The 26208-nt window shown below is 43.8% G+C and overlaps 1 protein-coding gene across 1 annotated transcript in view; it reads right to left on the bottom strand.

Moving 5' to 3' along the window:
- Positions 1-1060: 1060 nt before the first annotated feature.
- LOC306765691 (NACHT, LRR and PYD domains-containing protein 3-like) overlaps positions 1061-26208 on the bottom strand; it is a gene marked incomplete at both ends in the record, with an annotated part of 26510 nt that continues 1362 nt past the window's right edge. Inside the window, 10 exon segments of the mRNA XM_079253175.1 lie at positions 1061-1135; positions 2525-3003; positions 3134-3180; positions 4636-4797; positions 5229-5402; positions 10332-10505; positions 13647-13817; positions 14819-14989; positions 23961-25444; positions 25446-25750. Of these exon segments, the coding sequence (XP_079109301.1) occupies positions 1061-1135; positions 2525-3003; positions 3134-3180; positions 4636-4797; positions 5229-5402; positions 10332-10505; positions 13647-13817; positions 14819-14989; positions 23961-25444; positions 25446-25750 (3242 nt within the window).

Genomic DNA, 26208 nt, shown 5'->3' with positions numbered 1-26208 from the left:
ATTTCAGCTTATTTATTCATTCATTTTCCAAACTGCTTATTCCAATTCAGGGTGGCGGGGAAGCTGGAGCCTATCCCAGCTGGCTTTGGGCAACAGGCAGGGTACACCCTGGACAGCTCGCCAGTCCATCGCAGGGCCACACACAGAGAGACGAACAACCACTCATGCTCACACTCACTCCTAGGGGCAATTTAGAGTGACCAATTAACCTATCATGCATGTGTTTTGGAAGGTGGGAGGAAGCTGGAGTACCTGGAGAGAACCCACGCATACATGGGGAAAACATGCAAACTCCACACAGAAAGGCCACTGACCAAACCAGCCAAGGATCGAACCAGTGACCTTCTTGCTGTGAGGCCACAGTGCTAACCACTGCGCCACCGTGCAGCCCTCAGCTTATTTAATCAATCAGAATAGAGAAAACCATGTCTTGGTATTCTTTCCGAACTTTCCTTCTTTATAGTTTCCATCAAACTGTCCTGTAACGTCCTGGAAGCAACGTTTGCTTCAGTCTGAATAAATAATTCTGAACGTTTCAAAGCCATAAGTGACGTTTTCGATTAAAAATTGAAAGGAACAATCATTTATTCTAAATATTTAATAATTCATGGTTTTATGTAAAACTTATGTAAAATTGGGCCTGTGGAGGGAAACAAATATTCACCAGTAGTCCTGCTGAAAGGAAAGTTTCTATTTTCATGTTTAGACAACAATAAATGCTAAAACAGCTGGAATTCTGGATTCAGTAGGAATGGACACAGATTCTTCTATAAAGCTAAATTAATGAGGATCCTCATTTGTCGAAGCTTTAAAAAGCCTCATGAAAGGATAACAGAATGTGACTTTATTCACCTTTTGCTGTGTATGTTGCTGCAGCAGATTCTAGATTTGGACTTTAAAACGTAATTTCTTTTGACTCATTTTTGTAGGATAGAAACTAAAAATGATGAATAAATTAAGTTAGTTTCTTTTGTTGCTGTTGCAGATTAAAAATGGCTTTCCAAACTTCCTGGGAATGGACTTCAAACCATCCTGAGATGAGATGTTCCTGAGTTTAGAGTCATGCTGCCCTCTGCTGGTCATAGGAGGAAACACACTCTGCAGCTCTCACCAGCAGGTTCACAGTGTGTTCAGGCTAAACGCGCTCTGAGCGTCAAAAACACTCAAAACGCTGAACGCTCGATGCTGGTCACTAAACTGCCACTTTTGTGTCCGACGACTAAAATGCTCCTAACGCTCCTGCCACGTTTGCCGCTTGTCTGGAACGAGCGGCAAACGCGACGGAAAAGAGAAGGGGAAAGGCGGAGCTTTTCTTCCGATCAGTATGAATGATGGCGGATTCAGTAGAGCGATGGCATGGTTTTATTTATTAAATAAAGCTTGAGGACGTCGTAGGGCAGTGATAGTCACTGATAATGCAACAAGAGCTGCACTCAGCAGAGAGCAGCCTCCCCCCCCAAAAAAGCATTCCCACGCTACGTATCCTGCTACGTTGCCAAATCAGTAACTTTCAGCTTTTTTGCAAGGAATGGTTATCCTAAATATTGCACGGAGTAATGGCATCTCAGCCCCGTGTCTGGGTTCACCACAGAAATCTTCCAGGAGCTGCGGGCTGATCGCTCTGATTGGTTGACGCCCCACATCAAGCGGCCAAAGTTCAGATTTTCCATCTCTGGCATGTGATGCGTGTTCTGTGCGGAAAGCGCGTCGAGCTTAAAAAACTTCTCAAATTTTCGCCACGCTCCACGCAGAACGCCAACGTTCAAAACACGACGCGAGAAAGCTCGATGCCCCCTTGCCGCGCTTCCACATAGACTTTACATGGAAACCTGTCCCCCTTGATGCTCAAAGCGCGTTTGGTCTGAACACACCGTAACAGATGATGGAGGCTTTCAGAGACCTGGACGGCTTTCTTCTGTTCACTTTCTGCTTTAGAGACTTGGACCGGACCGGATAGACCAAAACCAAGTGTCAGACTGGAGTTCAGCCCAGTCCAACTGGTCTGTAGGGATTACAGCTGGATCTTTCCCAGTTTACCAGGAAATGTTTATTTCAATTCTTTTGATTCTACATTTCAGCTACAAATCAGACATTTGAAGAAAACAAATCAACATTGTTGTGAATAATGAAGAAAAACATTTTCATTAAGTCCAAATAAAAACAGAACAAAGCAAACAAACTGAGGAAACTAACTGCAGCCGACATGAGCTGAACACAACATCCTGATACTCAGTGTGAAGCTTTGACTGGAAACAGACAGAAAAACAACATGTGGATCCTGGAAGAAGCTCAGCTTCCATCTTTAAAGGACTGAAGAGGAAGTTTCCTAGAATCATTTAGAAGAGTTTCACACACAAACTGAATCTGAAAAGATGTTTCTGAGTTAAAGAGACAGACATGTACAGCCTGAAGCATCTGTTCATCAGCTTCTCTGCTGCCAGCAGAGTCTTTACACTCCACACAGAGACACCCAGGAACCAGACCTGGAACCAGACCTGGAACCAGACCTGGAAGCAAATCCGACTCTAAACCCAGCATAGAGAGGATGAGTGAATGTGGTGATGAAGGTGTGGAGGTGGATCAGGGAGTCAGAGGAGACTCTGTAGAAGGACAGAGAGCCAGCAGGACAGTCCACATACACTGCTACTCTGTTAGAGACAGAGGAGGTGGAGATGCGTGCATGTATGTTATTTTGACAGACAGAGTAGCCTCCATCATCAGAGCATCTCAGACTCCAGGACTGATCATTACATCCAAACGCAGACGACCTGCTGATTTCTCTGTAACTCACTGCTATAGAAATGTCTCCTCTCCACTCCACCTCCCAGTAGCAGCGACCAGTCAGAACATTTTCACACAGCAGCTGAGGAAACCAATCATTAAATCTGTCTGGATGATCAGGATATGACTGAAGCTTCTCCACAAACGTCGCCTTCCTGTTGTTGTCAGACAGTTTGAGGTATCTGTGCACTGTGTTGACGTTGATGGTGAGTGGACAGGAATCTGATGGAGAGAACAAACACAATCCAGCTGCACTTATTGATCTATTGACACTTTGATGTGACTGATGAATGAGTGACGGGACGGTGTGAAGATGTTTGAATGTGATGAATCCAGTGAAAAACACACTTACACTTCCTCAGACCTGGTCTCAACCATGCTTCTCCAGCAGGCTCCACCCTGAAAGGAGGAGGGGGGTCAGAGCATGCTAACATGGACATGACATGTCTCTCATACACACTTTGTTCTACACTGAGAAAGGAGACGTCCAACATGTGGACACGTCCACCTGGAGCATCTCCAGACTAGAAGGAACAGAATCAGGAAGCTGATTGGTCCACACCCACACCAACAACTCTGCTGTGTGGAAGTCCCAATTTCTTCTTCCAACCATCTTCTGCTTTTCATCTCTTCACAGATGAAGAACTCTGCAGGAACTCCTGATCTAACCCGGCACTGAAGTCTGATCCATCAGCTTCTGATCAATAATACGCACAGATTCTTTGTTGTTACCGTGACTTCTTTTCCTGCATGTGCAGATAAATGAGCCTCCATCAGGATTTATAGTCGTGCAGCATCTTTGCAGGGACACAGATGAGACAGTCCAGCGTAGGCGTGCGCCGTTGTGTCAGTGAATTCTTCTTCCTCTGCTGTCTTCTGGGTGGGTGGTGGTGGAAGCTGGTAGAGCCGTATTTTTCATTTTGTTGCACTTGTGTGTTTTGCTGTGGGTTTGGTGAAACAGGTGCTCTTTGCTGAGGGAAGCACTGCTCTGTTTAAGCAGCAGACACATAAAGCTCTGGATCTTAAGTTAGTTTAAGTTAGGAGGAAGAGTAGAGGTCTGAGTCAGTGGTCCACAGCAGTGTGACCAAAACTGGGACAAGCTTGAGTGTTGCTTGACCCGCTGCAGGGCTTTGTCACATGAACAGGAGGGAAGTTACAGACCCCAACTTCCTCCACAGACTCTCTCCCAGTGAAATGTGCATGTGGTCCACATTTCACTGGTTGGTCAGAAGTAACCAGCCTGACAATGGCTGTCACTGTGACAGACTTCCCAGCTTTCCTGCTACGTGGTGGCAGCTGATTTCTCAGGTCTTGGGGCTCTGGTTATCTGTTACTGTTCCTCAGACAGGCCTGGTTGCCTTCACATGATCACACTTTATGAAACACAACTCACTCCTCATTTCTTGCACTTGCTGAAACACATGCTTATATGGTTATATTGTGTTGGTTTAATCACATGTAGCTGCAGTTATAGTTTCATGTTGTGGAGCTCGTTCCTGTTACTTCTCTCACTTTGTTCCTCTGTAGGTGATTTATTGATTCATATATGTTTCCAATAGTTTGGTGCCTAGTAAAAATAAACCCGTTTTTGAAGACAGTTGTAATGTACAGAAATTGCGTGTCCTCTACCATGCACGTTGGAACTCCATACATGTGAAGAAATATAACGTCTTGTCATATCCACCGTCATCATAATTTCTGCTTTGGATGAACGATCAGCTCCGCACTAAGGAGCAACTTGTATCGATGGAACCTCACTGCTTTTTGTTTAAAACCAGCAGACAGCTGTATACCAGGCACACACACAGACACACGTGCGCATGCACACACACACTTCTGGCAGCCTCTCCATACCTGAGTCTTTGTGGATCCTTCAGTCCAGCCATCAGCAGCATCACTCCTGACTCTCCTGGATGGTTGTAGGTCAGGTCCAGATTTTTCAGATGGGAGGGGTTGTAGGTCAGAGCCGAGGCCAGAGAAGCACAGCCTTCCTCTGTGATCAGACATCCTGACAGGCTGCAGAAAACAACACACATGGCAAAACTCAGAGACTTGCAGTAGAAGTAAAGCTGGATGAAAAACTGGATCCGCCTCACATTGTGGCGTCTGTTTTTATTTGTTCCTGATTTCATGACTCAGTTTGTGACAAATGTCCCATTTTCAGGTTTCACCACATATTAACTGGTTTTGTTTCCAAGAGCACGGCTCATACAGCCGTGAGGTCTGGGGGGTAGGGAGTCTGGGGATGGGGTCTTACAGGCTTGAATAGAAGAGGAAAAATCAGCAACTTTAAATCAGCTCTGCTACGTGTTCACACAGCTCTGTAGCTGTAACAGGTAACGTACCCATATCAGCAGTGCAGCGGGCATTTGAGTCATATGACAACGACTAAATATTTAAACATCATCCTCCTGTTAAGTCACGTCGAATGTCTGATGAAACCTGACCTGAGAGTTTCCAGTTTGCAGTTTGGACTTTTCAGTCCATCAGACAACTTCTTCACTCCTGAATCCTGCAGGTTGTTGTTACTCAGGTCCAGTTCTGTCAGCCTGGAGGACTGGGAGCTGAGAAGTGAGGACAGATCTTCACAGCTTCTCTCTGAGAGACCACACACACTCAGCCTGGAGAGAAAGTTCCAAGGAAAAATGCAAATAAGATTTAATTAGAGCTCATGTTCAATGTCGACTCAAAGATGTCCTGGTCCAACCAGCATGTTTAACTGCAGACTGCTTTACCTGTTTCATGGACATGTTAATGTTTGAGATGTTGAATGCTTGACTATTTTTTAAATGTGTTAAATTGGTCAATAAATTCAGTTTTATTGAACATTTATAAAACAGAAATAAAGAAACAGACATAAGAGGTGAATCTGAACAAAGAATAAACTGATTTTTGCTGCTTTAGAGTTTTAGGGTCCATGGAGACCAAACTATGTAGAAATAATGGTAAAGCATTCCACAATGTGGCGGGACCAACAATAATCCCAATAAAACACTTCTGTTATTTCCAGAACTGGACGTTTGTGTTGTTGCGCTGCACCTAGCAAACAATTATATGTTTAACTTTGGTTTTTGTCTGGATTTCATGTGGTTAAAGCTTTTATACAAGCTGTATGTGTTATTATTGTTAGACTGACAGTTTTTGCATCCCCTTCCTTTTAATATTTTCCTTAAGGTTTCATAGAATAATTTGTGGAGATATCTTTAAAGAAACTAGCAGCAAGAGAAACTTGTGTCTGCCTGTACTTCCAGGGACTTATAGTGAAGTCTTCTGCCTGGAAAGACGTTCTTGTCAAGTCCTGGAATGAGTACAAGGGACCAATAAAAGAAGAGAGGACCTCAGACACTGGCAGCATGTTGAAGGCTGAAGCAACTGAGTCATATCCAGAGAATCAAATCAAATCAAACTTTATTTCTATTGCACTTTTCGTGCTTAAAAACAATATAAAGTGCTTTACATAATAAAACAATTTCCATCAAAATAGATAAAAACACACACACACACGTACACCCATAGTCCCTTTACACCCACCCACAACAACCATCACCCATGCCCTATTAGCCCCTATAACAGTTAAAAGAAGATGAATGGCCAGGTACATGTGCACCAGATGTGCACCAGATAAGGAAACGATGTCCTCAGGGTGCATCTACATAAAGGGCTACCCCCACCCAAGACCACCCAGGCCATCACCATGGGGGCCACCCGGGTCCGGGCAGACAGGACCCACGCCACAACTGTAATGCTTTAGCGCTGGATCCCGACCCGCCAGACAGGAACAGCCCCCACAGCAACACCCATGCAGTCAGAGCAGGGGCAGCCCTTGGTGAAAAGGATCCCAAGGAGGAGAGAACTGGAGTAATAACAAAACAAAAGTAAAATTCATTAAAAAATAATAAAATTTATGCTAATATGTAAACAAATATATAAAATATATAAATCAAATTAACTAAAAGAAGAATAGATATAGGCTAAAATAAGAATGTGAAAATTTAGTTAAAAGCTAAACTAAAAAGGTAGGTCTTGAGCTTTTTTTTTTATTTTTTAAAAAAAACATCAAGAGTCTCTGCAGCCCTGAGGCCCTCAGCAGGCTGTTCCATAGGCGAGGCCCGTAATACTGAAATGTGGCCTCGCCATATGTTTTGGTACGAACTTTCGGAAGATCTAAAAGGCCGGTACCTGAGGACCTCAGGGTCTGCGAGGGCTCATACCTTAAAAACAGGTCAGAACTCGTGCTGCCGAGTTCTGCAGTAGTTGTAAACTAGAAATACTCTTTTTGGAAAGACCCGAGAGCAGGGCATTACAATAGTCTGGTCTACTAGAAATAAAATCATGCATTAGTACCTCCGTGCTGGCAAGAGGGAGAAATGGGCAGACTCTGGCGATGTTTTTAAGATGATAAAATCCTGTCTTTGTAACATGTCTGATTTGTGGAATAAAATTCAGCTCAGAGTCAAAAATAACACCCAGATTTCTTACACACAGAGGATTTAAAATTATGCAAAATTATGCTCTTGTCTTCAGGACCGATGATTAAAACTTCAGTCAGAGAGGACTAACTATGAAATGCTGTGAAGACATTTTAGCCTGCAGATAAGCCCAAATGTAAGAAAACACACAGTGTTGATGATTTATAATATTTATGTGGTGGAGCAGGACTTCTCCCTCCCACACTGTCTCCCCAAGGGGTGGTTTATTCGGCAATGATTGCTAGGTGGTGCAGAACACCTTTATATGTGGGCAGGTGTTCCTGGTGCTTGGTGCTGGGGCAGTTTAAATCCTTTGCTGCAGTACAGTGTAGTATTTTCCCAACAACCTGCCAAGTTACTCACTCTAGCAATAGGTTTGTGTGCTTCCACAGGCACAGGGATTCGTTGTGCCCAACATCTGGAAGGCCTCTGCTGTTTTTGGACTCCTTGGATCCCTGCTGGCTCTCCCAAACTGCAGGTGGGTGGATGACTGATTAATTAAGGTGACTGGGGTGAGACTTCCCCCGGTCTGGTGTTGTCTACTTAAAAAATTTAAGCCCCCATTTTTGCTCCTGCTATGTTTAGTCACATCTTTTTAATCAATATAGTGACCATGGACATGGCACTCGCAGGGTACAAGGGGGACATGTCCCCCACACTTCCCGCATCTCTGTCCTCTGTCCCCCACACTTTTTACAGCTGTTATAACCACTTAATCACTATTTTTATATGCTGAACGTGTTTTTCCGAGCCGCATCTAAACGCATCACAAGCAGGGAAGCTATGGCGGCTAATAACATACACCGTGTGGCAACAGAGGAATCTGTCTTTGGCATTCCCATCTTCTAACATGTTCACCAAACCAGCTAAGAGACCAAAAAACTAAAAAACCGCGTCAGATTATTCATGTTGCTGAATGTCGACACTGTTGAGCTGAAACAGACGTTCTGGATTGTTTATGTCACCATGTGAATTATAAAGATGACAGATAGATGTAAATTAAATTAGCTAAGCAAACTAGTTAAGGCAGAGGTAGTAGTATCTACATTTACTTGAATAACCTTTTGGATAAATTGTACTCTTGGCAGTTGTTTGGTTGCAAAAATGTTTTTACTTGAGTATTATTATTATTCTAAAGTAATAATAAGCTGCTATTACTGAAGTACAGTCAGGCTACTATTTAAGCCTCTCTAAGATTATCACTTCTGGGTAGAAAATAAGAATATAATAGATAATATAATATAATAGAATAGAATATATCTGTTATATTTGTAAAGATTTGATTATTTTTTGTGGTAGTTAAAGTTTAAAGTAAATGAGTTTCATTATTGCTGGTTATTATTTTGATTTAATGATTACGTTAATGTTATTTGATGATTAAAATCAGATGTCGGGCTACACACCATTTCAGTAGTTTTTTTTTCTAGATTATTTTTTATTCTTTCTCAGGTAATTATTTGGATGGGTACTTTTTACTTCTATGGAAGTAACATGGTTCTAAAGAAATAATATCCTTGCTTGAATTTTTGCTAATTTACCCCCCAGGAATGAACCCATTTTTTCTTCATTTCTGCACAGAAGTTGATCCTACTGTTGTTTTGCACATATTTTATCCAACAGAAGGAGCAGGATGAGGGTGGAAACAGTGGTCCAGGGGCCAGTAGCAGGGATGGACATGGATGGTCTTCACAGCAGGAGAAATTATAACTAAAGTCCTGCCTTAGAATGACTCTGTTACAACTGACTAAGAGGAAATATTGATAGCATCAAAAGGATTTTGGGATTAAATTCTACAACAATTTCACTTTTACTACTGTATGTTCAGTTAATTCATTTTTAATTTATTTAGGTATAGCCGCCCCCTCCCCCAACGTTAACATAAACTGTTATTTATTTTGATCATATTACTGTTTCTGCTTGAGTGTAAAATTAATTTTAGAACTCATGATATTATTTTGTAATATAGTTTTTTAGCCTGTAGTCTTTGATTTCCTTCAAAAAGGAAATACACAGATTTAGTTTCTCTGTCATTTAGAAGACAACATTTGTTTATAATTCATTTATTTGCAAATGTAATGACTGCTGTATCAGGCAGTATTCTGTTTAACTGAATAATTTTACACATCTGTGCTGTCATCATTGGTGATAAAATAAATGATAAAATAGCAGCATCTTAATGTTGACATGTTTATTGTTTCACTTTCACTCGTCACTTTTTTCTTTATATTAAATCATGTGGCTTTATTAGCCTGTTACCCTGTCCCTTCCATGTCATTTTAGCACTGATATTTAAACAGGAACGGTGTTTCACAGAACTTTATGTTTTCAGTGTTGTCATTTGGCACATATTAATCTGATTACTCTCCCTGTAGACGCTCCAGGGTCCTTCTCTGTCAACTCAGCCAGTTTAGCAGCTTTAGATTTTAGATTTTGGCTTTAGAGTTTGATAGTTTATCATTTTAAAGAACTAAAGTTGGTTCCCTGGTCCTGTGCTGTTTATAGTTATGTGGTTCTTTAGCTGCTAAGGATAGATGCAATTGAAGTCTCTTTAAAAAACTCATCTTTTTACGTTGATTTTTAACTCCAGAGAGCAGGACCACAAGGTCTTTTCTGTCTTATTTTGTCTTTGAACTATTTTATTGTCTTTCAAATGTTTTTATTTTTATGCTATTAATGTTGATTTATTTTATTTTACCTGTACAACACTTTGGTTACCTCATGGTATGAAAGTGGTCCACAAATAAGGTTTTGATTGATTGATTGAATAGCGGAAGATGATAAATCATTCTATAGATCTAAGCAATTTGTCCCCCTCACTTCTAAAATGATGGCTACGCCCTTGATAGTGACGTGAATTAAACACCTTCAGAAAACACTTCACTGAATGTACGTGAAAGTATTAGTTTCTTTAAATCAATAAAATGAACAAGGACTGAATTAAACATTAGATTCTCGCAGCTTGTTAATAATCAAACCATTCAGCAGGTTGATTAAACTATTCACACACAGACTCACACACAAACACGTAGCGATAAGGATTCAGTCATGAGATTTTAAACACTCAGTGTGATGAATCCTGACCTGAGAGTTTCCAATTTGCAGTTTGGACTCTTCAGTCCACCAGACAACTTCTTCACTCCTGAATCCTGCAGGTTGTTGTTACTCAGGTCCAGTTCTGTCAGACTGGAGGACTGGGAGCTGAGAACTGCGGACAGATCTTCACAGCTTCTCTCTGAGAGACCACACACACTCAGCCTGGATAGAAAGAGGAAAATCATGGAGAAAGTTTTCAACATAGTAAATGTACATGGACCAACCTGTGTGTCGCCTGCTGCAGTCACTTCCTGTATCTTGAACTTTTATTTTTCATTTCTCGCATGGCTGTGCAAAAGCAAAATAATCTTATACCTGCCCCTGTTATAAAACTTTACACACCAATAGATGGTCTGTTAATTACTTGTCAATACTTCATGAAAAGACTCATCATCAGTCTACATATCAGCTGCAGTTCATTCGTGACTCATCCAGTTAATAGATGGATCATCACCCACATCTTTAATTCCGTAATGACTTCCATCCATCCATCCGTCCATCTTCTGCCGCTTATCTGGGGTCGGGTCAATTCAACCCAATTCAATTCAATTCAACTTTATTTATATAGTGTCAAATCACGGCAATGCCATCTCAAGACGCTTTACAGACAGAAGAAAATATAATGAAAGCCAATTCATAATAGCCTATATAAGGAAACCAACAGATTGAGTTGAGTCCAACTCAATCTCCCATCCTGAGCAAGCACACTGGCGACAGCGGGAAGGAAAAAACTCCCTTTTAACAGGAAGGAAACCTCCAGCAGAACCCGGCTCAAGGGTCGTGGGGGAAGCAGCCTAAGCAGGGAAGCCCAGACTTCCTTCTACCCAGCCACATTTGCCAACTCTGCGGGCGGGATTCCAAGGCGTTCCCTGGGGTCTCCTCCTAGAGGGACGTGCCTGAAACACCTCACCAGGGAGGTCCAGGAGGCATCCTTACCAGATGCCTGAGCCACCTCAACTGGTTCCTCTCAATACAGAGGAGCAGTGGCTCTACTCTGATCTCCTTCCGGATGACCGAGCTCCTCACCCTATCTCTAAGGGTGAGCCCGGCCACCCTGCGGAGGAAACTAATTTCAGCCAGCTGTATACGAGATCTTGTTCTTTCCGTCACGACCCACAGCTCATGACCATAGGTGAGGGTAGGAACATAAATCGACTGGTAAATCGAGAGCTTCTCCTTCTGGCTCAGCTCCTTCTTCACCATGGCAGACCGGCGTAGAGTTCGCATTTCTGCAGATGCCGCACTGATCCGTCTGTCGATCTCACGCTCCATCCTTCCCTCACTCGTGAACAAGACCCCGAGATATTTAAACTCCTCTACTTGAGGCAGGACCTGACTCCCGACCCGGAGAGGGCAATCCATCCTATTCCGGCTGAGGACCATGGTCTCAGATTTGGAAGTGCTGATTCTCATCCCAGCCGCTTCACACTCGGCTGTGAATCGTTCAAGTGAGAGCTGGAGATCACAGCCAGATGAAACAGGACCACGTCATCCGCAAAAAGTCCACAAAGCACATGTAGACTGGTTGGGCAAACTCCTTTGCCCAGGCTATAGAGCTGGTCCACTATTCCGCGACCAGGACGAAAACCACACTGCTCCTCCTCAATCCGAGATTCGACTATCCGACGAACCCTCCTCTCCAGGATACCCGAATAGACCTTACCAGGGAGGCTGAAGAGTGTGATTCTCCTGTAATTGGAACGCACCCTTCGGCCCCCCTTCTTAAAAACGCGGACCACCACATCAGTCTGCCAGTCCAGAGGCACTGTCCTGATGTCCAGGAGATGTTGCAGAAGCATTTCAGCCAGGACAGCCCCACAGCATCCAGAGCCTTAAGGAACTCCGGGCGGATCTCATCTATCCCCGGGGCCTTGCCGCCCCTTGGTGGCCTCAGGATTGGGTCCCTGCATTTTGCAGATGATGTGGTCCTGTTGGCTTCTTCTGGTTGTGATCTTCAGCTCTCACTTGAGCGATTCACGGCCGAGTGTGAAGCGGCTGATGTGAGAATCTGCACCTCCAAATCTGAGACCATGGTCCGGAATAGGGTGGATTGCCCTCTCCGGGTCAGGAGTCAGGTCCTGCCTCAAGTGGAGGAGTTTAAATATCTTGTGGTCTTGTTCATGAGTGTGGGAAGGATGGAGCGTGAAATTGATAAATAGATAAGTTTCCTCCGCAGGGTGGCCGGGCTCTCCCTTAGAGACATGGTGAGTAGCTCGGTCTTCCGCGAGTCGCTCAGAGTAGAGCCGCTGCTCCTTCGCATCGAGAGGAACCAGTTGAGGTGGCTCAGGCATCTGGCCAGGATGCCTCCTGGACGCCTCCCTGGTGACGTGTTCCAGGCACGTCCCTCTGGGAGGAGACCTTAGAGAAGACCCAGGACACGCTGGAGGGATTATATCTCTTGACTGGCCTGGGAACGCCTCAGGATCCCCCCCGCAGAGTTGGCAAATGTGGCTTGGGAAAAGGAAGTCTGGGCTTCCCTGCTTAGGTTGCTGCCCCCACGACCCGACTCTGGATAAGCGGCAGAAGATGGATGGATGGATGAATTACGGAATGTTTAACACGTAACTAATGTGCTGATAAGTGATGAGTAAAACATCTACAAGTGTTATTATAAACCATAAGCAAATGAGTTTTACTGTCAGAAATATGCTTTGTAAATGATGAATTCAGTATTTGTCAATGTTTAACCAATGCCTCGTAGTGTGTAGTTATGATAAAGTGTTACCATTGGTTCTATATTTGTGTAGAAAAGTCCCTGTTGTCTTGACAGAACTCAGTGTCCCAGCATTCCTTGCACAGTAATGTGACTGCAGTGCCATATACTAACACTATATTTAAACCCACTCACTTCAAACTGCGAGTCTGCTGGAACTACAGAGCTAACGTATTTATGCCTGGTTTGTTGGGACTGGTGTGTGTCATGTGACCGTCAGCGAATGCTGGTTTCTTTAAACCACACCACACTGTAATAAAACCAGTTGTGACCTGGTGAATAAGACACTGTCGTAAAGCCATCTCTGGAGTCTCCTAACAGAGAACACCAAAGCACATTCCACCAGCTACTAGATGCACATCTTTCTCATACTTTGTTTTGTTCGTTCTTCATAGGTACTTGGAGACCTCACTATTTTCTCAGCTATTACACACTATAAAAGGTTTGAGAACCACTGCTTTAAATCCCAAATAAAACAAATGTATCTGTCAGTTTGCATAATGTGTTTGCTGGACATATTTCATTCACAATATTTCAAAGTCTTTCCAGATTGTTGTATCATAGAGAGAATGTTTGAAGCTGAAACTGACCTGATAGTTTCCAGGTTACAATGTGGACTCTGCAGACCAACACACAGCTTCTTCATTCCTGGGTCCTCGATGTTCAGGTCCAGGTCCAGTTCCTTCAGTCTGGAGGACTGGGAGCTGAGAACTGAGGAAAGAGCTGAACATCCTCCATCTGAGAGGGAACGTCCAGTCAGTCTAAAGAGAAAGAAATGAACAAAATATTTGTGTTGAATTTCTGATGTTACTGCTTTTTAGTATTACACAGGACTAAATTACTGTATTTTTAGGATTTTCTACACTGCTGATCCTGAGTACAAACTTTGTTTCATGTAAACATGCGCATGAGTATGAAATTAACCTTGAAACTTCAACCGTGACCTTTGTCTTCCTGGAGGACTTGGAGTTGAGAAGTGAAGACAGAGCCTCAAACCCTTCACCTGAGAGGACACAGCTGCTCAGTCTGAAAATGAATAACATTCATAACTTTTATGTTAAAATGATGCCTCATTAAATGATGATGATGAGCTGAGAGACTCATGCAACAAGGAATAATTATGAAAATTTGCTCTATGAAATCTTCTGAAATTCTAGCACCACTTTTACTCAACTCCACCATGTTTTCCAGTCAAGCTAATGAAAAGATGACAGAGAAAGACAGAAGGAAGGAATTTTCTTCAGCATAACTCTGGATCGAAGCATCAGGAACAGTAAACCAAAATCTCATTTGTTTATTCATAACTAATATTCCTGGAAGATTATTACAGAAAACAAAAGTTTTATTTCAAATGAGTAAGTGTTCAACTTGTTCTGTCTAACTGCTTGTCAGTTATTAACTACATAAGCTAAATCAGGTAAGGTTGAATGAACTGACCTTACAAAAAACTTTTTCATGCTAATTGTTAATCTGGAGATATACCATGGTCTGGGAATTAAACAAGTAGGGGATGACAAAGACCAGAGTGAATGCTATATGATATTTATTGCAATAAAAACAATTAAACTATCTGTGGACTTTGATTGTTTGAAACAAAATCTGTAGTTGCTTCTGTGAAGTCCATTCATTACTGATAATGGACACCTCGTTGGTAATGACCCCTTAGTATTCTGTTCTGTTCATTTCTAAATAGTCCATAAATGTTCCAAAATATTGTATTACAAAGTCTTTATGAAATTAAATAAGTAAAACAAAACAAAACCTGAGAGTTTCCAGGTTACAATGTGGACTCTGCAGACCAACAGACAGCTGCTTCATTTCCAAGTCCTTGATGTTCAGGTCCAGGTCCAGTTCCTTCAGTCTGGAGGACTGGGAGCTGAGAACTGAGGACAGAGCTGAACATCCTCCATCTGGGAGGGAACGTCCAGTCAGTCTGAAGAGAAGGAATTGCACAAAAAATTTGTGTTCAATTTTTGTGATTTAATTTTATTGAACAACTAAGATACATTTCTTTAAAAAAGAAAAAAGCTCTGTAAAGGTAGAATACCTGCTTAACTTCAAATGAGGAGCTGTAGAAAGTTTAATTGTTTTTACTTTATCCAGAGGGTTTTATTGGACTTTGTGAAGTTTATAGTAGAGATTGTGCAAATTTCTCCCATCAGCTACAGCTATCTCACAATCAGCAAACATATTTCATTTGATCAATAATCAATGATACATCTTCAGTTTGCCATGTAATAATAAAGTGGATAAAGGTACAGCAAGTTTCACAACAACGAAACACATCCATAATGATACTGTGGTTTAAGCAATACAATAATGTTCCTAATGACATATCATCCTCAGTAATAATAAAATTCTGTAACATTATAACATGGTGATGAGGATAAGTGAAGGCTAACTGAAATACAATTATCTAACTGTAAAACTGTTCGGAGACAACTTTGTTGTGAATTGGCATTACGAAAATAAAGCTGAATTCAAACTGAATTGAATTTTTTCTATAACAACTTTGTCACACGGTCTGAGCAGAACCACTTTGGTGTACACTGACAACAAACTGGACTGGACAGAGAACATTAGAACCATCTATAGGTAAGGTCAAAGCGCCTCTGTTTTCTCAGCATGCTGAAGTCTTCCAACATTTTCCCGATGATTCTTGGGAATTTTAAGGAGTCGGTGCTGGTCGGCACCATTCTCACTGCTGTTGCATGCCAAAGGTAGATGATGCCAGCAGGATCAATAAACTGATGTGTAAAACCAGCAGTGCTGTGGGGATGGAACTGGACTTTGTCACAAGGGGGCCAGAGAGCAGGATGGTGTCCAGGTGAAGAAGAGTATTGGACGACACCTCATACCAACTTTCGTGATATGCTGATCAGTCACAGCAGCTGATTCAGCACCAGACTGGAGCTACCGTGGTGGACCACCAAGCACAACACAAAATCATTCCTACCTGTAACTAAAAATCTCTAGAAGTTGCAACAAGACAAAACATGTCAGAAGCAAAGAAACCTGACGTGATAGTTTCCACTTAACAGTTTGGACTCTGCTTCACTCTTGATTCATCAATGATCAAGTCTAGTTTTACTGCTGGTTTAGTTTTTCTAAACATGCTGCTCAGTTGTAACCCTGCATTGTAGTTTTATTCTGATGTTACTGCTTTTTAGTATTTTTACACAGGACTAAATTACTGTATTTTTAGGATTTTCTACACTGCTGATCCTGAGTACAAACTTTGTTTCATGTAAGCATGCAAATGAGTATGAAATTAACCTTGAAACTTCAACCGTGACCTTTGTCTTCCTGGAGGACTTGGAGCTGAGAAGTGAAGACAGAGCCTCAAACCCTTCACCTGAGAGGACACAGCTGCTCAGTCTGAAAATGAAAAACATTAATAACTTTTATGTTAAAATGATGCCTCATTAAATGATGATGATGAGCTGAGAGACTCATGCAACAAAGAAAAATTATGAAAATTTGCTTTATGAAATCTTAAGAAATTCTAGCACCACTTTTACTCAACTCCACCATGTTTTCCAGTCAAGCTAATGAAAAGATGACAGAGAAAGACAGAAGGAAGTAATTTTCTTCAGCATAACTCTGGATCGAAGCATCAGGAACAGTAAACCAAAATCTCATTTGTTTATTCATAACTAATATTCCTGGAAGATTATTACAAAAAACAAAAGTTTAATTTCAAATGAGTAAGTGTTCAACTTGTTCTGTCTAACTGCTTGTCAGTTATTAACTACCGTATTTTCACGACCATAAGGCGCAACTAAAAGTCTTAGATTTTCTTCAAAATGTGCGGTGCGCCCTATAGTGCAGTGCGCCCTTTGTGTGCATGTTGTTGTCGTTGTAATCGGACGTATAGAGAACACCATGAGAACGTTAAAGGGTGAAGCTTGGGCGTTGATTGCATATAAAAGAACAGGTATGTGCGTTATGCAGAACACCTTTTTCTAACAACCCTGAAAATGGCAAAAAGATACACTTATTAAACACAGTTTAAACTGAAGGCCATCAACTACGCCAAGCAACATGGAAATCGAGCAGCCGAGGGAGAATTTAAGATTAATAAATCGATGGTTCGCAAGTGGAGGAAGATGGAAAACGAGCTCCGACAGGTAAAAAAGACGCAGCTGAGTTTCCGTGGACATAAGGCAAGGTGGCCCGAGGACAGACGCCTGGGCTAACGTGTCTGCTGGCACTGTTATCCGCGCTTTCGCAAAAGCTGGCATAATTTCCGAGGAGCCGCACGGCACGGAAAGTGACTGACAGTGAAGAAAGTGAACCTCGCATGTTTGCAGGAGATTTAGCGCAGCTGTTCAATTCAGAAACAGAGGATGAGGACTTTGATGGGTTTGACTGATGACGATTACCGTGGGGTAAATGTGAGTACCAAACTCAGTTTTGGTCCCGGTCTATTTTTAAATATGCACACTTGTGTGCTTGTTTTATCCGTGTGTTTTACAATGCCCGCACCTATTGATGATTGATTGATGATTAAAAAATGTTAGTACTTTGTAATCAATACTTAAATAAAGCACAACCAAACTCTGTTTTGCTCCCGCTCTATGCTTATCTATCTAAGCATACTTGTATGCTTGTGTGCACTGAGAATGTTAAAGGGGGAAGTGTGGGCGTGGATTGTACCGGTACATAAAACCCGCGCCCTATGGTCAGGTGCGCCTTATGTATGTGTTAAATACAGAAAGGGCGCACATAACTGAGATTGCGCCTTTTAGAACGGTGCGCCTTATGGTCGTGAAAATACGGTACCTGAGCTAAATCAGGTAAGGCTGAAGGAACTGACATTGTAAGAACCTTTTTCATGCTAATGTGTTCATCTGGAGTTATACCAAATATATATAATATATATTATATAGTTATATATATAGCCAAAATTAGGGACATTCTGTCTCAGAGTGATGCAGAAAAACTGGTTCACGCTTTTGTTACTTCGAGACTAGATTACTGTAACTCTCTATTACTGGGCTGTCCTAAATATGCCCTGAAAAGCCTTCAGCTGATCCAGAATTCTGCAGCCAGAGTCCTGACCAGAACCAGCAGGAGAGATCATATTTCTCCAGTTTTAGCCTCTCTTCATTGGCTGCCTGTTAAATCTAGAATAGAATTTAAAATCCTTCTCCTTACATATAAAGCCCTCCACAGCCAGGCACCACTATATATCAAAGACCTCATAGTTCCTTATATACCAAGCAGAGTACTTCGTTAGCAGACTGCAGGCTTACTTGTGGTTCCGAGAGTCTCAAAGAGCCGAGCAGGAGGCAGAGCCTTTGGTTATCAGGCCCCTCTCTTATGGAATAAGCTCCCAGTTAGTGTTAGGGAAGCAGACACCCTCCCCACCTTTAAGACTAGGCTGAAGACTTACCTTTTTGATAAGTCCTATAGCTAGGGATGGTTAGCATCCCTTAGTTATGCTGCTATAGGTTTAGACTGCTGAGGGACATTTCCTGATACACTGAGCTTCTTTCTTTTTCTCTTTATCTCTCTCTTTTATCCCCCCCCCAATAACAGTGTTGCATCATTAACATGTATGTCTCCTGTCTCAGCAGGTCTCCCTGACCGGGAGTAGCAGTTCCTGTTGTCTGATGTCTTTCTGTCCTCTTCCCCCCACACAGCAGAGGCAGATGGCTGCCTGTCCTTGAGCCGGGTTCTGCCAGAGGTTTCCTTCCTGTTAAAAGGGAGTTTTTTCCTTCCCACTGTCGCCAGTGTGCTTGCTCAGGATGGGAGATTGAGTTGGACTCAACTCAATCTGTTGGTTTCCTTACATAGGCCATTATGAATTGGCTTTCATTATGTTTTCCCCTCTGTCTGTAAAGTGTCTTGAGATGGCATTGCCGTGATTTGACGCTATATAAATAAAGTTGAATTGAATTGAAAGTTGAATACCATGGTCTGGGTGAATTCTCTACTCTGATATGCTGCAGGATGTCAGTTAAAAAGTGTTGTTGGACACCTATAAAAAGTTCAGGACTTCATTTTCATCTTCATCTTCATTTTCAGCCGCTTATTCGGGGTCGGGTCACGGGAGCAGCAGCCTAAGCAAGGAAGCCCAGACTTCCCTTTCCCCAGCCACATTTGCCAACTCTGCAGGCGCAATCTCGAGGCGTTCCCAGGCCAGCCAAGATATATAATCCCCCCAGCGTGTCCTGGGTCTTCTCTAGGGTCTCCTCCTAGAGGGACGTGCCTGAAACACCTCACCAGGGAGGCATCCTGACCAGATGCCCGAGCCGCCTCAACTGGTTCCTCTCGATGCAGAGGAGCAGTGGTTCTACTCTGATCCCCTCCCGGATGACCGAGCTCCTCACTCTATCTCTCAGGGAGAGCCCGACAACTCTGCGGAGGAAACTCATTTCAGCCGCCTGTATACGAGATCTTGTTCTTTCGGTCACGACCCACAGCTCATGACCATAGGTGAGGGTAGGAACGTAGATAGACTGGTAAATCGAGAGCTTCTCCTTCTGGCTCAGCTCCTTCTTCTCCACGACAGACCGGCCCAGAGTCCGCATTACTGCAGATGCCGCACCGATCAATCTGTCGATCTCGCGCTCCATCCTTCCCTCACTCGTGAACAAGACCCTGAGATATTTAAAGTCCTCCACTTGAGGCAGGAACTGACTCCAGTTCCGGAGAGGGCAATCCACCCTATTCTGGCTGAGGACCATAGTCTCAGATTTGGAGGTGCTGATTCTCACCCCAGTCGCTTCAAACTCGGCTGCAAATCGCTTAAGTGAGAGCTGGAGATCACGACCAGATGGAGCCAACACGTCACCTGCAAAAAGCAGAGACCCAATCCTGAGGGCACCAAGCCGGATCCACTCAACACCTCGGCTGCGCCGAGAAATTCTGTCCATATAAGTTATGAACACAATGGGTGATAAAGGGCAGCCTTGGCGGAGTCCAACCTTCACCGGAAACGAATCTGACTTACTACCGGCAATATGGTCCAAGCTCTGACACCTGTCGTACAGGGACCGGACAGCTCGTACAAGGTGGTCCAGTACCCCATACTCCCGGAGTACCCCCCACAGGAGCCCCTGGGGGACACTGTCGTATGCCTTTTCCAGGTTCACAAAGCACATGTAGACTGGTTGGGGAATTCCCATGCCCCCAAAGAGAGCTAGTCCACTGTTCCACGATCAGGACTAAAACCACACTGCTCTTCCTCAATCCGAGATGTCCGGCGGACGCTCCTCTCCAGGACCCCTGAATAGACCTTACCAGGGAGGCAGAGGAGTGTGATTCCCCTGTAATTGGAACACACCCTCCGGTCCCGAAGAGAACTTCTTAAAAAGGGGGACCACCACCCCAGTCTGCCAATCCAGCAGCACTGTCCCTGATGTCCACACGATGCTACAGAGGCGTGTCAGCCAGGACAGCCCCACAGCATCTAGAGCCTTAAGGAACTTTGCCGCCAAGGAGCTTTTTGACCACCTCAGGGACTTTAGCCCCAGAGATAGGAGAGTCCACCCCTGAGTCCCCCAGCTCTGTTTCCTCATCGGAAGACGTGTTTGTAGGATTGAGGAGGTCTTCGAAGTATTCCCTCCACCGACCCACAACGTCATGAGTTGAGGTCAGCAGCTCCCCATTTCCACTGTACACGGTGTTGACGGAGCACTGCTTCCCCCTCCTGAGACGCAGGATGGTGGACCAGAATTGCCTCGAAGCCGTCCGGAAGTCTTTCTCCATGGCCTCGCCGAACTCCTCCCATGCCCGAGTTTTTGCCTTGGCGACAGCTGAAGCCGCATGCCGCTTAGCCTGTTGGTACCCATCAGCTGCCTCCAGAGTCCCACAGGCCAAGAAGGCCGGATAGCACTCTTTCTTTAGCTTGACGACATCCCTCATTGCTGGTGTCCACCAACGAGTCCTGGGATTACCGCCACGACAGGCACCAACGACCTTACAGCCACAGCTCCGGGTGGCCACCTCAACAATAGAGCCACGGCACACAGCCCATTCGGACTCAATGTCCCCCGCCTCACTCGGGACATGTTTGAAGCTCTGCTTCAAGGTGGGAGTTGGAGCTCACTCTGACACTCGCTCTTGTACCCCACCCCCAGGCCTGGCTCCAGAGGGGGGTCCCGGTAACCTGCGTCCGGGCAAGGTAACATTTATACCCAGGTTTGTTGTCATCATAGGGGTCGATGAGCCGTGCTTGGTCTGGTCCCTCCCCTTGACACCTGTTTGCCATGGGTGACCCTAACAGGGGCATAAAGCCTCAGACAACATCGCTGCTATGATCTTCGGGACACAAAAAACCCTTCCACCGCAATAAGGTGACAGATCAGGGAGGGGTGACGGCTCAGGGAGGGGCAACAGTCTTGTTGTTCTACATTATTGCCAGGACTCAAACATAGTTGGTAACCGTGGCAACAGAAACTCCGAACATGTTAACAGAAATTATTTCAGATTATTTATCACAACGGCAAGACAGCAGACAGTCTCATGTGACCGTTCCCTCCTGCTTCAGGCCTTCCTGCTCTTGCCGCTCAGTTTCTTCTCCCTCTCACCTGCAGCTGCACTTAATGAGACGCACACCTGTCCCAGTTGATCGCCATCCTAAAGAAGTTTTGTGATTAAAAGCCTGTTCTCACTCGAACTTTCCTCCGCTTGAGTCCTATCTTAGAAGCATGACAATGAGTGATTTTATAGTTTCCTCTAACCTTTTTTGTGAATCAGATCATCCTGAAGACTGAGATGCAGCAGAAGAGAAAGAGATGAGAATATAAGAAGAAGGAGATGTGACATAAGGAGGTGATGCTGGAGGAATTGAACAATTTATAGGATGACAAAGATTAGAGTGAAGGCTGGGTGATATTTCTTACAATAAAATCAATTTAGGAAACTATCTGTGGACTTTGTTTGCAACAAAACTTGGCATCATCCTCTGGACACACAAGCAGTAAGAGGTCCACCTGCCCTCTGAAATGACAGTTTGTAGCACGTAACATAAGGTTAAGCATCATCTCACTTCCCTCCACTAATGAGGCCTGATATGACAGCTGCTGCCGACCAAGCTGCAGGTTCTGTAGCCAGAGCCGGTTACCTTGGCAATGTCTCACAAGAAATATTAAATAGTCCACTCAGTCGCTTCTGAAAAACTTACGAATTTAGCGGTAAAAACCAACATTAAGGTACTACTAATAGACTTAATATTTCTTTGGTAAGTGACCCTGGTATAAGCGGGATGATGTCCGACAAGGTGTCCATTATCAGACATGAATGGACTTGACGTTGGACAGTTGATTCCGTAGAGTCCATTCATTACTGATAATGGACACCTCGTCTGGAATTATCCCATACATTCTGTATTCTATTCATTTCTACATAGTCCAGATATGTTCCAGAATAATGTATCACAAGTACTTTATGAAACTTAATAGGCAAAACAAAAAAACCCCAAACCTGATAGTTTCCAGGTTACAATTTGGACTCTGCAGACCATCACACAGCTTCTTCATTCCTGAGTCCTCAATGGTCAGGTCAAGGTCCAGTTCCTTCAATCTGGAGGACTGGGAGCTGAGAACTGAGGATAGAGCTGAAAATCCTCCATCTGAGAGGGAACATCTAGTCAGTCTGAAGAGAAGGAATTGAACAAAATATTTGTGTTAAATTTCTGTCACATTTAATGAACAACTAAGATACATTCCTTGAAAGAAGAAAAAAGCACTGTAAAGGCAGAATATCTGCTTAACTTCTAATGAGGAGCTGTAAAAAGTTTCATTGTTTTTACTTTATCCAGAAGCTTTAATTGGACTTTGTGAAGTTTGTAGACGAGGCCTCTTTAGACTTCTTTGGATGTCTTTAGATGTCTTTTGTGCTTTTATGGTTTCTCTATATGGAAAACCGATTTGGCCAAGCACGCATCAAAACATCTCCAAATTGCACCACCCGAGTGTGCACCGATCACGCGTCAAATTATGTTGTGAATGCTCGCCTCGTGTGCACCCTGAAGATGCCCCACACACACCTGGCCAAATCAGCCCCCACATTCTGCAGTCCCTACAGATATACCTCTGTACTTTGCTCTATTTCTCTAATATATAAATATATGCCAATATTGGCGTCTCTAACTTAATTCTCCTTTTTTCCGCAGGTCTTCCTGAATAAATTTACTTGTACATATCGATACGTCTTTCCTGTCCTCTCCACCCCAACCAGTTAAGGCAGATGGCTGCCCTCCCTGAGCTGGGCTCTGCTGGAGGTTTTCTTCCTGTTAAAGGGGAGTTTTCTCCTTCCCACTGTCACTGCATGCATGCTCAGGATGGGGGATTGGATCAAAGTCGTGACTCGATGCAATCAGTTGGTTTCTATTATTGGAAATGTATGAATTGGCTTGAAATTTTGTGTATGTAAAGTGCCCTGTGACAACATTGTTGTGGAGTGGCGCTGTACAAATAAAGCTGAATAGAATTGAATGAGCCAAATGGCACTGAGCTTTCTGCTACAATGATGCCTGGCAGCCAATGAGTTAAGAATCTAGAAGAGTAAGACTTTGATGTTATGAAGGTGATAAAGGAGCAGGACTAGAGCCATTGTTCACTCAAAGTTGAAGACAAAGTAGAAAATCTTCATTCAAAGGTTCTTTTAAGTAGAAACTGCAGAGAAACTTACCTGAGACGTTCCAGGTTACAATGTGGACTCTGCAGACCATCACACAGCTTCTTCATTCCTGAGTCCTGGATGCTCAGGTCCAGTTCCTTCAGTCTGGAGGACTGGGAGCTGAGAACTGAGGACAGAGCTGAACATCCTCCATCTGATAGGGAACAGCTGCTCAGTCTGGAGAGGAAATAGACCAGCAGTAATGTGTTCCATGATGTCCATTAAAAGCAGCATCAGTATGTTTCTCCACATCCTGCTATATATGTACTTACAGAGCTTTGTTGGAGGCTTTGACCACTGGCAGCAGCCTCAGAAGAACCTCCTCTGAAGGAGAGTATTTCTGCAGGTCAAACACATCCAGATCTTCTTCTGATGACAGTAAGATGAAGATCAGAGCTGACCACTGAGCAGGAGACAGTTTATCTGTGGAGAGACGTCCTGATCTCAGGGACTGTTGGACCTCCTCCACTAGAGAACCATCATTCAGTTCATTCAGACAGTGGAACAGATTGATGCTTCTCTCTGCAGACACATTCTCACTGATCTTCTTCTTGATGTACTGAACTGTTTCCTGATTGGTCTGTGAGCTCTTTCTTGTCTGTGTCATCAGGCCTCGTAGGAGTCTCTGATTGGTCTCCAGTGAAAGACCCAGGAGGAAGCGGAGGAACAAGTCCAGGTGTCCATTTGGACTCTGTAAGGCCTCGTCTACAGCACTCTGATGGAGACGTTTTAGATCATGTTTTATTGATTTAAACCTCTTCTGTCTGAACAGATTGACTCCAGACTTGATGAAGGTCCGACGGACATGAAGAGCAGCCAGAAACTCCTGAAGACTCAGATGGATGAAGCTGAACACCTTCTCTTCCTGCTGATACAGTCCTTTCTCCTCTTTAAAGATCTGTGTGAACACTCCTGAGTACACCGAGGCTTCTGTGATATCGATGCCACACTCTTTCAGGTCTTCTTCATAGAAGATCAGGTTTCCTTTCTGCAGCTGATCAAAAGCCAGTTTTCCCAGAGACTTTATCATCTTCCTGCTCTCTGGACTCCAGACTGGATCTGTCTCAGCTCCTCCATCATACTTGACCTTCTTGACTTTGGTCTGAACCAGCAGGAAGCGGGTGTACATCTCAGTCAGGGTCTTGGGCAGCTCTCCTCCCTCTCTGGTTTTCAGCTCATCCTCCAGAACTGTAGCAAGGATCCAGCAGAAGACCGGGATGTGGCACATGATGTGGAGGCTTCGTGATGTCTTCATGTGGGAGATGATCCTGCTGGCCTGCTCCTCATCTCTGAACCTCTTCCTGAAGTACTCCTCCTTCTGTGGGTCAGTGAACCCTCTGACCTCTGTCGCCATGCCAACACAGTCAGGAGGGATCTGATTGGCTGCTGCAGGTCGTGTGGTTATCCAGAGGCGAGCAGATGGAAGCAGTTTCCCCCTGATGAGGTTAGTCAGCAGCACATCCACTGAGGTGGACTCTGTAACATCAGTCAGGATCTCATTGTTGTGGAAGTCCAGAGGAAGTCGACACTCATCCAGACCGTCAAAGATGAAGACGACCTGGAAGTCTTCAAAGCTGCAGATTCCTGCTTCTTTAGTTTCAGTAAAGAAGTGATGAATAAGTCCCACCAAGCTGAACGTTCTCTCTTTCAGCACATTCAGCTCTCTGAAAGTCAGTGGAAATGTCAACTGGATGTCCTGGTTGGCTTCGTCTTCAGCCCAGTCCAGAGTGAACTTCTGTGTTAAGACAGTTTTCCCCGATGCCAGCCACTCCCTTTGTCATCACTGTTCTGATTGGTTCATCTCTTCCAGGTGGGGGTTTAAAGATGTCTTCTAGTCTGATGGTTGTTTCTGTTCTGTCTGCTTTCCTGGATGCTGCTTCAATCTGTCTGACCTCATGTTCATCATTGACCTCTGCAGCCCCTCCCTCTGTGATGTAGAGCTCTGTGTAGATCTCATTCAGAAGGGTTTGCTTTCCTGCTTCAGCGATCCCCTCAAACACACACTGGAACTTCTTCTTCAGAGAAAATTTTAGTTTACGGCCACAAACTGAAGCCAGAAGTTCTGAATGAAAAGCAGAAATCAGACGAGTCAGTAAAGATTTCAAGCCTCTAATACAATTTAAAATTCTATATAGAAGTCATTATACAGGACACAGGATGTTCAGGATGGGTCTGTCACAATCAAATATATGTTCACACTGTACTGACAACACAATTGACAGCTACTACCATGCTTTGTGGTCTTGCCCACCTGTCCAGAAATTCTGGTTTCAGGTATGTAAAGATCTGTCAAATTGCTTAAAATGTAACATCCCTACAAACCCCAAAACTGGGCCTACTGGGTCACTTGGGTAAAAATAACACAGGATTTAATTCTGCAAACATAATCCTCACCAGTTTATGTATCGCAAAGAAAACTATCCTTCTAAATTGGAAAAGCAAACGTCTGTGTATCCAGCGGTTCAGAAATCTCTTATTAGATCAATCAGTATAGAGATGATGTCTGCCTCAGGGGACCAG

Source organism: Telmatherina bonti, assembly GCF_933228915.1.
Source record: "Telmatherina bonti genome assembly, chromosome: 14".
Taxonomy (NCBI): Eukaryota; Metazoa; Chordata; class Actinopteri; order Atheriniformes; family Telmatherinidae; genus Telmatherina; species Telmatherina bonti.
The sequence above is the reverse complement of the archived record's forward strand: the minus strand, read 5'-3'. Positions and strand labels throughout refer to the sequence as shown.